General features: G+C 52.3%; 1 protein-coding gene across 1 annotated transcript in view; it reads right to left on the minus strand.

Annotated features, from left to right (window-relative positions):
- The window catches only part of LOC144754017 (zinc finger protein Gfi-1b-like), a 71,948-nt gene extending 57,449 nt beyond the window's left edge, over window positions 1–14,499 (minus strand). Inside the window, exons 1-2 of the mRNA XM_078641533.1 lie at window positions 14,367–14,499; window positions 7,796–7,954 (exon numbers count right to left, since the gene is read on the minus strand). Coding sequence (XP_078497659.1) covers window positions 7,796–7,954; window positions 14,367–14,478 — 271 coding nt within the window. The 5' untranslated portion in view covers window positions 14,479–14,499. The remainder of the gene's footprint in view (window positions 1–7,795; window positions 7,955–14,366) is intronic.
- Window positions 14,500–14,990: the final 491 nt, after the last annotated feature.

Below are 14,990 nucleotides of genomic sequence, written 5' to 3' on the forward strand. Positions count from 1 at the left end.
TAAATCTCCTCGTATTTCTCTTGCTGCTCTTAAAGCTGATAAAATTTCTGGTGGTCTTAAATTTCCTGATTTCAAATCCTATCATCTTGCTTTTTCACTTCGTCAAGCCTCTCGTTGGATTTCTTCTCCTGATCAGGATCAAGATTCTCACCCTCCTCTTTGGCTGGAAATTGAAAAATATTTCATAACCCCTTTCCATTTTGATGAATCTCTTGCTTTTACTAAAACCATTTCTTCCTTTCGTCCTCAAGTTATTTCTCATACTCGTAAAATACTAGTGCCTCTTCTTCCGTCCTCCTTCCCTGCTACCTCATCGCTGGACCTTCAACCCATTTGGAACAACTATTTTTTACGCATTAAAGGTAGGACCTTTTACTGGAAAGTATGGAGATCCAGAGGTTTACTATGGATTTCTCAATTGGTATCTAATGATCTTCCTCGTTCTTTTCTAGATCTTCAATCGTCCTTCTCTCTACCTTCATCCTGTAGATCTCAATATGATTTACTACTCCCCTCCCTCCAGCAATACCTTCTCTCCCTACCTACTAGTCCCACTATTCCTAACAAATGTACAATACTTTTTCCTTTACTATCTCCCTCTACTTCTACCTCATCACTTTATCGTAATTTATTCTTCTCTTCGGATAGACCCAAAAGTTAATGTGAATTGGCCTGGGAAAAAGACCTTGCGGATTGTTGGAGTACTCCCTTTTGGGATAAATTATGGTTAAAGATTCATAAGACGTCCAGAACAGCCAGCACTTCTCAAACTTTATACTTCTTATACAAACGCCTTCTCTTCACTCCGATGAAACTAGCCGCCTTCTCTTCTGACCTTTCCTCCCATTGCTGGTCATGCAAACATCCCTCAGCAGATTTAAAACATATGTTGTTTGAGTGCCCTTTCCTTTCCCGCTTTTGGCTTTTGATTTGGTCCCAAATTAATAAAATCTTTCATACCCGAATTCCTTTTTCTATCTCTAACATTTTTCTAGGCTCCCTTTCACCCGTATGGCCGTTCCCTTCCTCCACTCCCACACTACTAGATTTGCTTATCGCAATAGCCCTACACCTAATTACCTCTAATTGGAAGCAAGCTGAGAAACTCACTTTTAAGGCCTGGTGGAATGCTGTCTGTTTCCACCACAGATTAGACACCAGTAATGTTTCCCCAATTTCTTTAGGTATTAAGAGAGATCTTTTCTGGCTTCCTTTATCATCTTACTTGTCTTCCTCAGCTTTAGCTTCCACTTCTTTACTCACCTCAGAGGAGGTCAGGGAACCTCCATGGCCTCTAATTTTGCCTATGCTTACATATGTTTTAATATATGCTTTCCGTTATAACTCCTTTCTCCTGATTGTGACTATCATACCTTGGATGTTCATATTCAATTTATTGTTACATTTGTTACCTTTGCTAGACTTGCATTTGGGTAATATTTTGGACCCCCCTTTTCTTCGTTTCCCCCCTCTTTCTCTTCTCTTCCCCCTCCCTTCTTCTCCTCTCCTTATCTTTTCTACATATTATGGTCATAATTGATTTCCACTGTAACGTTTGTATTTTATTGCATATTCTTTCCTATACTGTTTCTATTTTCTTCAATAAACTTCAAACTTTAAAAAAAAGTACAGAAACGTCTACTCCACTACCTCATTTACTTGTTTAAAAGCCCACTTTAAAGAGGAAGTGCTTCGAGGCCTTTCGTGCAACTGGCCCGGTATACGGGCCCATAGTTTCTACAGACTTCTGAATTTGTGCCTCTAGTGACCTCTGACCCCCCTGCGCCCCGAGAAATATCTGAACGGTATGCTTCTTCATGCCAGTGACCCTATGTACCCTTAGGGACCTCTGACTTCTGTGCCTCTGGAAGCATCTGTCTCCTGCCCCTATATACACATCTGAGACTGTGCCTCTAATGAACTCTGACCCCTCTCCTCAACAGACACTTGACTCCTGAGCCGCTACTGACCCCTGAACAATGTGTTTCTAGTGACCAGAACCCATGTGCCTCTGGGGACCCCTAGTGCCTGCGTCTCTGGAGACCCCTGGTACCTGGAGACCTCTGGTACCTGTGCCTCAGGAGACCTCTGGTACCTGTGCCTCTTGAGACCCCTGGTACCTGTGCCTCTTGAGACCACTGGTACCTTCCCCTCTAGAGACTTTTGATACCTGTGCCTCCACTCTCAGGCCAGGACTCACACCTCCACTCTATGGCCAGGACTGACACCTCCACTCTCAGGCCTGGACTGACACCTTCACCCTCAGGCCTGGACTCACACCTCCACTCTCAGGCCTGGACTGACACCTCCACTCTCAGGCCAGGACTGACACCTCCCCTCTCAGGCCTGGACTGACACCTCCACTCTCAGGCCTGGACTGACACCTCCCCTCTCAGGCCTGGACTCCACCTCCACTCTCAGGCCTGGACTCCACCTCCACTCTCAGGCCTGGACTCACACCTCCACTCTCAGGCCTGGACTGACACCTCCACTCTCAGGCCAGGACTGACACCTCCCCTCTCAGGCCTGGACTGACACCTCCACTATCAGGCCTGGACTGACACCTCCCCTCTCAGGCCTGGACTCCACCTCCACTCTCAGGCCTGGACTCCACCTCCACTCTCAGGCCTGGACTCACACCTCCACTCTCAGGCCTGGACTGACACCTCCACTCTCAGGCCAGGACTGACACCTCCCCTCTCAGGCCTGGACTGACACCTCCCCTCTCATGCCTGGACTGACACCTTCACCCTCAGGCCTGGACTGACACCTCCACTCTCAGGCCTGGACTGACACCTCCACTCTCAGGCCGGGACTCACACCTCCACTCTCAGGCCTGGACTGACACCTCCCCTCTCAGGCCTGGACTCCACCTCCACTCTCAGGCCTGGACTCCACCTCCACTCTCAGGCCTGGACTCACACCTCCACTCTCAGGCCTGGACTGACACCTCCACTCTCAGGCCTGGACTGACACCTCCCCTCTCAGGCCTGGACTGACACCTCCCCTCTCATGCCTCGACTGACACCTTCACCCTCAGGCCTGGACTGACACCTCCACTCTCAGGCCTGGACTGACACCTCCACTCTCAGGCCTGGACTGACACCTTCACCCTCAGGCCTGGACTCACACCTCCACTCTCAGGCCTGACTCCACCTCCACTCTCAGGCCTGGACTCCACCTCCACTCTCAGGCCTGGACTCACACCTCCACTCTCAGGCCTGGACTCACACCTCCACTCTCAGGCCTGGACTGACACCTCCACTCTCAGGCCTGGACTGAAAACTCCACTCTCAGGCCTGGACTGACACCTCCACTCTCAGGTCTGGGCTGACACCTCCACTCTCAGGCCTGGACTGACACCTCCACTCTCAGGCCTGGACTGACACCTCCACTCTCAGGCCTGGACTGAAAACTCCACTCTCAGGCCTGGACTGACACCTCCACTCTCAGGTCTGGGCTGACACCTCCACTCTCAGGCCGAGACTGACACCTCCACTCTCAGGCCGGGAGTCACACCTCCACTCTCAGGCCTGGACTGACACCTCCACTCTCAAGCCTGGACTGACACCTCCCCTCTCATGCCTGGACTGACACTTCCCCTCTCAGGCCTGGACTGACACCTCCACTCTCAGGCCTGGACTGACACCTCCACTCTCAGGCCTGGACTGACACCTCCACTCTCAAGCCTGGACTGACACCTCCCCTCTCATGCCTGGACTGACACTTCCCCTCTCAGGCCTGGACTGACACCTCCACTCTCAGGCCTGACTGACACCTCCACCCTCAGGCCTGGACTGACAACTCCACTCTCAGGCCTGGACTGACACCTTCACCCTCAGGCCTGGACTCACACCTCCACTCTCAGGCCTGGACTCACACCTCCACTCTCAGGCCTGGACTCACACCTCCACTCTCAGGCCTGGACTGACACCTTCACCCTCAGGCCTGGACTGACACCTCCACTCTCAGGCCTGGACTGACACCTTCACCCTCAGGCCTGGACTCACACCTCCACTCTCAGGCCTGACTGACACCTCCACCCTCAGGCCTGGACTGACAACTCCACTCTCAGGCCTGGACTGACACCTTCACCCTCAGGCCTGGACTCACACCTCCACTCTCAGGCCTGGACTCACACCTCCACTCTCAGGCCTGGACTCACACCTCCACTCCCAGGCCTGGACTGACACCTTCACCCTCAGGCCTGGACTGACACCTCCACTCTCAGGCCTGGACTGACACCTTCACCCTCAGGCCTGGACTCACACCTCCACTCTCAGGCCTGACTGACACCTCCACCCTCAGGCCTGGACTGACACCTCCACTCTCAGGGCTGGACTGACACCTCCACTCTCAGGCCTGACTGACACCTCCACCCTCAGGCCTGGACTGACAACTCCACTCTCAGGCCTGGACTGACACCTTCACCCTCAGGCCTGGACTCACACCTCCACTCTCAGGCCTGGACTCACACCTCCACTCTCAGGCCTGGACTCACACCTCCACTCTCAGGCCTGGACTGACACCTTCACCCTCAGGCCTGGACTCACACCTCCACTCTCAGGCCTGACTGACACCTACACCCTCAGGCCTGGACTGACACCTCCACTCTCAGGCCTGGACTGAAAACTCCACTCTCAGGCCTGGACTCACACCTTCACCCTCAGGCCAGGACTCACACCTCCACTCTCAGGCCTGGACTGACACCTCCACTCTCAGGCCTGGACTGACACCTCCACTCTCAGGTCTGGGCTGACACCTCCACTCTCAGGCCGGGAGTCACACCTCCACTCTCAGGCCTGGACTAACACCTCCACTCTCAGGGCTGGACTGACACCTCCACTCTCAGGCCTGGACTCACACCTCCACTCTCAGGCCTGGACTGACACCTCCACTCTCAGGCCTGGACTGACACCTCCACTCTCAGGCCGAGACTGACACCTCCACTCTCAGGCCGGGAGTCACACCTCCTGTCTCAGGTCTGGACTGACACCTCCACTCTCAGGCCTGGACTCACACCTCCACTCTCAGGCCTGGACTGACACCTCCACTCTCAGGCCGGGACTGACACCTCCACTCTCAGGCCGGGACTCACACCTCCACTCTCAGGCCTGGACTGACACCTCCACTCTCAGGCCTGGACTGACACCTCCACTCTCAGGCCAGAACTGGCACCTCTACTTTCAGGTGTGAACTGACACCTCCACTCTCAGGCCTGGACTGACGCCTCCACTCTCAGGGCTGGACTGACATCTCCACTCTCAGGGCTGGACTGACACCTCCACTCTCAGGGCTGGACTGACACCTCCACTCTCAGGCCTGGGCTGACACCTCCACTTTCAGGCTAGGACTGACACCTCTACTTTCAGGTGTAGACTGACACCTCCACTCTCAGAACTGACACCTCCACTCTCAGGGCTGGACTAACACCTCCACTCTCAGGGCTGGACTGACACCTCCACTCTCAGGGCTGGACTGACACCTCCACTCTCCGGCCTGGACTGACACCTCCACTCTCAGGCCGGGACTGACACCTCCACTCTCAGGCCGGGACTGACACCTCCACTCTCAGGCCGGGACTGACACCTCCACTCTCAGGCCGGGACTGACACCTCCACCCTCAGGTCTGGACTGACACCTCCACTCTCAGGCCTGGACTGACACCTCCCCTCTCAGGCCTGGACTGACACCTCCCCTCTCAGGCCTGGACTGACACCTTCACCCTCAGGCCTGGACTGACACCTCCACTCTCAGGCCTGGACTGACACCTTCACCCTCAGGCCTGGACTGACACCTCCACTCTCAGGCCTGGACTGACACCTCCACTCTCAGGCCTGGACTCACACCTCCACTCTCTGGCCTGGACTGACACCTCCACTCTCAGGCCTGGACTGACACCTCCACTCTCAGGCCGAGACTGACACCTCCACTCTCAGGCCGGGAGTCACACCTCCTGTCTCAGGTCTGGACTGACACCTCCACTCTCAGGCCTGGACTCACACCTCCACTCTCAGGCCTGGACTCACACCTCCACTCTCAGGCCTGGACTGACACCTCCACTCTCAGGCCTGGACTGACACCTCCCCTCTCAGGCCTGGACTGACACCTCCCCTCTCAGGCCTGGACTGACACCTCCCCTCTCAGGCCTGGACTGACACCTCCACTCTCAGGCCGAGACTGACACCTCCACTCTCAGGCCGGGACTCACACCTCCACTCTCAGGCCTGGACTGACACCTCCACTCTCAGGCCGAGACTGACACCTCCACTCTCAGGGCTGGACTGACACCTCCACTCTCAGGGCTGGACTGACACCTCCCCTCTCAGGCCTGGACTGACACCTCCCCTCTCAGGCCTGGACTGACACCTCCCCTCTCAGGCCTGGACTGACACCTTCACCCTCAGGCCTGGACTGACACCTCCACTCTCAGGCCTGGACTGACACCTCCACTCTCAGGCCTGGACTGACACCTCCACTCTCAGGCCTGGACTCACACCTCCACTCTCAGGCCGGGACTGACACCTCCACTCTCAGGCCTGGACTGACACCTCCACTCTCAGGCCTGGACTGACACCTCCACTCTCAGGCCTGGACTGACACCTCCACTCTCAGGCCGAGACTGACACCTCCACTCTCAGGCCGGGACTCACACCTCCACTCTCAGGCCTGGACTGACACCTCCACTCTCAGGCCTGGACTGACACCTCCACTCTCAGGCCAGAACTGGCACCTCTACTTTCAGGTGTGAACTGACACCTCCACTCTCAGGCCTGGACTGACGCCTCCACTCTCAGGGCTGGACTGACATCTCCACTCTCAGGGCTGGACTGACACCTCCACTCTCAGGGCTGGACTGACACCTCCACTCTCAGGCCTGGGCTGACACCTCCACTTTCAGGCTAGGACTGACACCTCTACTTTCAGGTGTAGACTGACACCTCCACTCTCAGAACTGACACCTCCACTCTCAGGGCTGGACTAACACCTCCACTCTCAGGGCTGGACTGACACCTCCACTCTCAGGCCTGGACTGACACCTCCACTCTCAGGCCGGGACTGACACCTCCACTCTCAGGCCGGGACTGACACCTCCACTCTCAGGCCGGGACTGACACCTCCACTCTCAGGCCGGGACTGACACCTCCACTCTCAGGCCGGGACTGACACCTCCACTCTCAGGTCTGGACTGAAAACTCCACTCTCAGGCCTGGACTGACACCTCCACTCTCAGGCCGGGATTGACACCTCCACTCTCAGGCCTGGACTGACACCTCCACTCTCAGGCCTGGACTGACACCTCCCCTTTCAGGCCGGGACTGACACATCCACTCTCAGGCCGGGACTCACACCTCCACCCTCAGGTCTGGACTGACACCTCCACCCTCAGGTCTGGACTGACACCTCCACTCTCAGGCCGGGACTGACACCTCCACTCTCAGGTCTCGACTGACACCTCCACTCTCAGGCCTGGACTGACACCTCCACTCTCAGGTCTGGACTGACACCTCTTCTTTCAGGCCAGGACTGACACCTCCACTCTCAGGCCTGGACTGACACCACCACTCTCAGGCCTGGACTGACACCTCCACTCTCAGGTCTGGACTGACACCACCACTCTCAGGCCTGGACTGACACCACCACTCTCAGGCCTGGACTGACACCTCTTCTTTCAGGCCAGGACCCACACATTCACTGTCAGGCCAGGACTGCGCTTGACCTCAGACTGCTGGCGGTGGAGCTTAGTCAGCCCCTGGGTGTGTGGCTGTGAAAGAGTGCACGCCCTCGCCCTTACCTTGAGCTCGGTGCAGTACCGTCCTGTTCAGGTACTGGAGGGGAGAGACCCCTGTGTCCATGCAGGGCGCCTCTTCTTTGATGGGCCGCTCGGGCGCTGGGCTCAGCAGGGGGGCGGCTATACAGGGTTCCGGCTCCGCCTTGGTTTCACCGAACACAGCTGGAAATAAACAGTACATGGGCCAATCTTCTTCTAAAGCTGTCACTTTTCATTTTACACCAGTGTGCACACCCACTCCTCACCAAAGCACAAAGCGCTGCCTGTGGCGCAAGGCGCCGGATTCCACAAGAGTTGGAGCGAACACAGCCAAGTTTAATACTATATTGCTTATGGTTAATAAAAAGTAACCCTGGGCGTAGTTCGTGAAGTAGCGCTGAGCGTAGCTACGCAAAGTGTACTTTGCATGCTACGCGGACTGCATAGTGCGCTGTTCGCGATGATTGCTTGTCCGCACTGTGCAATCATTGAAAACGGCATCTTGCACAGTGCGAGCTGTCGTTTTCTTCCATTCTAGTAGATTTTTACTCGAGCGGCAGCTTTCTCAACGCGGACTGGTAGTTTCTCATCGCAAGCGGTCACGAGCATACGTGACCACTCGCAATGAGAAACCTGACCTCCCCGCAATGAGAATCTCGCCAGGAAGTTTATTTTCCACGCTCGCGATCGCCAACTTGATGTTGCTGATCGCGAACGAGGAAAAAGTCTCACCTGGATGTCATTTTGCTTGCCCGCGGTCCCCAACTTGACGTTGAGGACCGCAATCAAGCAAAAAATGACCGCTACGCTTCGCGTGTTTGCACTGTGCTACATACAATTCGCGTAGCGCGAAGTAGCGCAAACTTCACAAACTACGCAAGCGTAGCGTAGTTGTCCGCCCAGACTTAATAAAAACCTTTGCAATCTAAAACAGCAAGTTTCCCATGTAATTTGATGAGCAATGGCCTTCTTTGTTTACTATACTTTATAGCGGCCCCACCATTTTTAAAATAATTTACATTTTGTTTTAAATTAATTTTTTTCCTCGACTTTAACACACCATCTGTCCTGGCACCCTAGGCAGTCGCCTAGTTCACCTCAGTGGACTTGAAGCCTCGTTTTCCATGCTTTGCCCGTGTTTCGTGAAGCCAAAGTCCACTGTGAAATAGTTACAACTGATTGTACAAGTCTACCCCCTAAGCATGCTGGGCAGTCTGTACCTCTGGTGTTGGCCATGACCTTTTGGTTTTACTCAAGTTGTAAGAATAATACATTTGGAGGGACTTTCAGTCAGCCCTCTTCATCCATTGGTCTGTTATTGGGTCATTCACATGTTTCTTCCACCCATTACAATACACAACAAGGGACAATGGGTCAGCCCACTTCCGCCATTGGCTAAATTGACTGTGAGTGACAGCACTCTGCCCTTTCACAAGCCACAACGTAGTTCCCTTGAGTGCCAGGTGCCGTCAGCTTCACCTAAAATAACATTTTACAAACACCCGACAACCCCCCCAACAAAAAAAACCCGGGCAAGCGCCAGATCTATTGCCTGTTCCAATGCTTGTTGGAAATTCTCCTGGCTCCGTTCAACTATGTATTATAATTGATGCCTCGCCCTAATTATCCAGTTATCAGCTGACTGCATTTTTACTCCACTAAAATCAAGAAAAAAATATTTTACTCACTTAAGAGTAAAATATCTTTTCAGTGTTTAAAAAATGAAATCAATTTAAAAGTGAATCCCATGGGACAGTCACGAGTTAAAACGTGGTTACACCTGGCTGTGACTGTGAAGTTACTCACACAAGGGGGTGGGGGGCACCAGGTGGTAACACAGTGTGTGACACTGGCCCCTGCAGTACAGGGGGGGACCCAACCCTTCAGGACCACTCCCCCGTTCAGCCTTGGGACTTTGAATATGTGTGACATATGTGTGACACCACTGGTTACTTGACGGATTTGTCAGCACGTTTCCCGGACCCTTCCACCTGCGGGTCATACATGGGGTCCTCTGTACCCCCCCGCCCCCCACTCCATCTCTGGTCCACCACTGGTGCTGATGGACAACCAGAGGTCCTGCCAGACCCCCTCAGAGCAGTGATCCATGTAAGGGAACCCAGGCCACTTTTTAGTCCTACAAATGCTTAGAAGCGTCATCTTTGTGTTTTTTTCTGTAATTCAGGCTGCAGATTTCATCCTCAGACCTGCTGCTGTCTGTTTTGTAGCTTTAAAGAAACAGCAGCTTTGTTCTGCAGCTGCCTCACTCCCTCACCGTTGTATCACCAAAGGCATGCTGGGACTGTAGGGGTGGGCAGAATTTGCATAATCGCGCTACGTAAAGCTCCAAAAAATGGTAAAAAATCTCCACGAGGACGTAAAAGTTCCAGGGACATGTGGAATTGCTTGTTCCTCCTGTTTGCAATGCTTTTTTCTTGTTTGCAAATGCTGTTTGCGTGCTCGGGGAGAAATATCTCGTGAACACGCATTTTGAAAGAGAGAACAAGCGGAATCGCGGAATTTTTGTCAATTCCGCGTTCTCCCTGAAACGGAAAATTACCCAAATTCCGCAAGCGGAATGGAATTTACTGCCCAGGCCTAGCTGGGAAAATCCCAGCCTGACCCTGGCTTCCTCTTTATAGGATGTCAACCTTAATGCTAATGCTACCGCCACCAGCCAGGGGTGTTCATGCGTGGTGGGAAGTTGGTGGTATTAAGGTCACCCCAACATACCCACGTGCAAATCCCACATGCGTTTCTTTGTTTCATCGTGCCCTTTATTTTGTGGTGCCCCGCCAGAAGCACTGTGTGTCTTTCGGTACTTGCCTTGGGCCACAACCCGTCTCATGGGTCGTGACATTGGGTGCTGAGGCATCTGTCTCGTCCCTCAAGTACCTTGGACGTTCACCGGTGCAGTACAACAGCCACTCTTAGGGGTCCTTCACTCCAGCATCTCCGGGGCATTCAGCTGCTCTTGCAGCTGGGTCCAGGCTATGGGTTGATCCAGCAGGGAAGTCGTCTGTCTCCTCGCTTCCTGACGTTGCTGCCTCTCCTCCCAGTATCCGAATGTCTGCATCTTCCTTGTCTCTTGCGGGCAGTTACCATGTTAAACACTCCCCTTTTGCCTTGTGCTTCCTTTGGCCTTCTAAGGGGTGTGGCCATTCATCCGCTCTCCTTCCATGGAATACTGGAGCGCTCTCTGTTTCCTGGACTTGGTCGAGGAAGTCAGAAATGTTGGAGTTACGTCCTTCCTTACATGGATCCCGGGGATGGAGGCGAGGTCGAGTTGCGAGTTGAGAGTATCGGAGTTTTCTGGTGGGTACTTGGAAGGTGAGGCAGTAGTTCAAGTTCACTGGTCCTTCGTCATGTGTGCCTTATAGGCATGAGTGAAGAGCTTAAAGGTGACTCTCTATTTGACTTGGATCCAGTTGAGTTGTTGGAGGTGTTGCATGATGTGGCTGCAGCAGGGGATGTCGAGGATCAGTCTGTCAGTGGCGTTTTGGACGTTCTGGAGTTTCTTGAGTGTTTCTGGATGGCGCCAGCATAGAGTGCGTTGCCATAGTAGAGTCTGCTGGTGATGATGATGCATGGGTGACCATCCTTCTGGATTCTGTGGGGATCCATCTGAATGTATTTCAGAGCAGGTGGAGCATGTGGAAGCCGGCTACGTTGATTTGGTGGTTCATTGTGAGCGAAGAGTTCAGTATGATGCCAAGGTTGCATGCATGGTCCATCAGGGTGGGGGAAGTGCCCAACGCGGGCGGCCACCAGGAGTCGTCCCGGGCTGACGTGGAGGGTCCCAGAATGAGAACTTTCGTCTTGTCCAAGTTGAGGTTGAGGCAGCTGTCTTTCATCCATGTAGCGACAACCTTTATTCCATTGTGGAAGTTGGGTCTGGCGGTCGAGAGTTCTTTGGTGAGGGAGAGGATGATCAGCTGGGTGTTATCGGCTTCGGAGACGATGTTGAGTGCATGGCTTCTGACGATGGCTGTGAGGGGGGACGTGTAGACGTTGAAGAGGGTGGGCTCAGGGAGGAAGCCTTGGGGGACTCCACAGCTGATCTCCATGGGTTCTAAGAGAAACTGTGGTAGTCTGTGGTAGTCTGACTCAATGGTTTCGGACGGTGAGTGGTTCCAGTCTAGAGCCTTGTTGCGGATGCCGGTATCGTGGAGTCTGGGAATTAGGGTGCGGTGGGAGATGGTGTTAAAGGAGGCTGAGAAGTCCAGTAGGATTATGGCTGCGGTCACGCCGCAGTCAAGGATGGAGTGGATATCGTCTGTTGCAGTGAATAGGGCACTCTCTGTGCTGTGGTTGCTACAGAAGCCTGATTGGGAACAGTCCAGGACGTGGTTCGTTTTGATGAACTCAGACATCTGGATATTGATGGCCTTCTCGATGACCTTGGCAGGGAAGGGGGGGGGAGAGAGATCGGTCTGAAGTTCTTGATGTCCGATGGGTCTGAGGATGGCTTCTTCAGCAGGGAGTTGATCCCGGCGTGTTTCCAGTTGTCGGGGAAGGTGGCAGTTTCGTTGGAGCGGTTGATGGTGCAGCGGAGCTGGGAGCGATGGCGGCTGCTGATCTGTGGAAGTGTCCACCGGGGCCCCTGAGTGGATGCTCTTCATCATCTTGAGCATGTCCTCTGTAGTGAGCGGGGTCTAGTAGAGCATGTTCGTTTGAGTGGTGGCTTGATTGTCTGCGATGGTGACAGACATGGCAGCTGTGTCTAAAGTGTTGAAGCTGTTGTATTACTTCCTGATTTTGTGGTGGAAGAAGTTGCCTAGTTTGTTTCAGAGGTCTTGGGAGAGGGGATTGTCTGTGGCCTCACTGTTGGGCCTGGCAAACTCCTTGACGATGGCGAAGAGTTCTTTGCTGATGTGTACTTTGGTGTTGATTCTGTCTTGGAGGGCTGTTTTCTTGGTGGTTTTCAGGAGGAGGTGGTGTGCATTGATGGCCGATTTGAAGGTAGCATGAGTTTCTGGGGTTTTGTTGCTCCTTCATTTCTTCTCGAGATGTCTGCAGGTGCGTCTGGACTCGTACCTGGCATATGTGAACCAGCTGCCCACCTTGGAGCTTTGCTTGCCTGGTCTTCTCTTGAGTGCTTCCGGTATGAGCCATAAGAGCCTTTACCAAATTCATGCTGGGAGAATCCCATCCTGAGCCTGACCCTGGCTTTACTGTGAAACTGTGGCAGGAGCAGGGTGAAGGAAGCCTTGGTATTCCTTCCCAGCCATCAGGTCTTAGGGAAACTCAGCTACATAGCATGCACTTTCGGAAAGCAAACACTGCGGTCTGGTGCAGTGCCCATACCCGGGGAACATCGTTTACAACGCAATGTTTACACCGCAGTACCTTTACAACGGTGCCAATACAACGCAAGTTGTTACTACGACTTGCGCTGGATGGCGCTGTTGGTTAAGGAATATTGTAATGTTATATTCCAACACCTTCCCTACTGTTACGTGGACTGGTGTTGGAATATAAAATTATAATATTCCACAATCCACGCACACCAACGCAAGTCGTTGTAACGACTTGCGTTGTAAAGGTAGCGTTGTAAAGTACCGCGATCTAAAAGATCGTGTTGTACTAACGTACATCCTCCATATCTACATGCACAGTACACCTTGGTCGCCATTTTACCCTGCCAACTGTGTTCATGTGAAGCACAGACCTGTAGTTTAAATAGCTTACACTCTTTAGGTGCAGAATGTAAAATGTAGACGTTAAAAATAGACCAGAGAAAAGCCCTAAAAACAAAACCATTGACCCTAAAAAAATTCAAAATCCAAGTCACCTACTTCCTGTTATATGATGGAGTATATTAGTAGTCCGAATCCTTGTTATAGTAATGGACATTTTTACAGCACCCTTAAATTTATATTCTATTATTAATACTTGTATGCAATGACAAACAAAAATAGTTCAGCCCGTAGGACGATAAACTAGTCTTCCAACAAAATATTATTTTAGACAATCTCAAGAGACAAGTTATCATTTTTACCTTCATATTTTTCAGTTATATATAGTTTTTCAGCTTCAAAAAATTCCACGTGGAACCGAGAACAATTGTTATTTGAGTTTTATATAGCGCAGACTCGACCCGCAGAGATAAGGTATCAGAGCACTTTACATGAGCACCAGTTGGGTTACAGATGGACACATTCATTTTTGTTAGGCACGGGGAGATTACGTGATTTGCCCAGAATCACAGGATGGTCAGCGTCCCTGCCGAGACTCGACCCGGTTCCCCAGCTTCGATGTTGATCGCTCTAGCCGTAAGGCTACATTCTCTGATTTCATTATCAGATTTCTGGAGCCTTTCAATATCAGGTCTAGAGTGCAGACCTGAGTCCCAGGGAGCTCCATCTACACTGGGGGTTCTCTGTTTACTCGCGATGAGACGGTGGGCACCTTTTTGACTCAACTGGACCAATGGATTCTGGAATCTAGGGTGGGGGTCTTCAAGCCGAAGGGTCAACCTCTCCTCATTTCTGGTCAGAGTTGGGAGCAAGGACATTCCCTGGAACCTCTTGGGCTCCTCAGCTTGGGGCTGATGGATTGTGATCAGGGGATCCATATAAGGAGATCCACTCACCTGTGCTGAGACTCATCACTGGATTCCATCGGGGCAGGAAGTCGGTGTCCACGTAGCGGTGCTGATGGTACGAGTGGGTCTTCTTGCTTTTCACGAGAAAAGACCGAGGCATTTTCTACCCAATGGCCGGGGTGATCCTTGAGGAACAGAACACACAACCTTTCAGTAAAAACCCTTTTACACCAACTCCAGTTCTATTGACTCCAAAGAAATGGTTTTATGTGGAAGTAATGGTGTAATACATCACAACAAAGTCTCTTGATCTGAGCCCCACCCTGAGGTGAAAATAAAGAAACCATAAAAACAGAAACACAACATTGTAGAATACAGAATGAAGAAAAGAAAAAATGACAAACATTTTAGGTATCTTGAAAAAAGCATTGAGATAGTGTATGTCTTTGATGTTTTTAAAAATAGCAATGTGACATTTAATAAAAAACAACTGAGGGTTGAATTGAGTGTTGGTCCAGGGCTGTAACCAGGCTTCTTCTTGGGGTTAGAGGTTGGGTAATGGTTAGTGCAAGGGTTGGCATGAGGGTCAGTGTAAGACTTAGAGCACAGGTTAGTGTTTGAGCAAACATTATGGTTAGTGCTAGAGTTATAACTAGGTTTACGGTTCGGGTT

Source organism: Lissotriton helveticus, chromosome 5_1 (genome assembly GCF_964261635.1).
Source record: "Lissotriton helveticus chromosome 5_1, aLisHel1.1, whole genome shotgun sequence".
Classification (NCBI taxonomy): domain Eukaryota; kingdom Metazoa; phylum Chordata; class Amphibia; order Caudata; family Salamandridae; genus Lissotriton; species Lissotriton helveticus.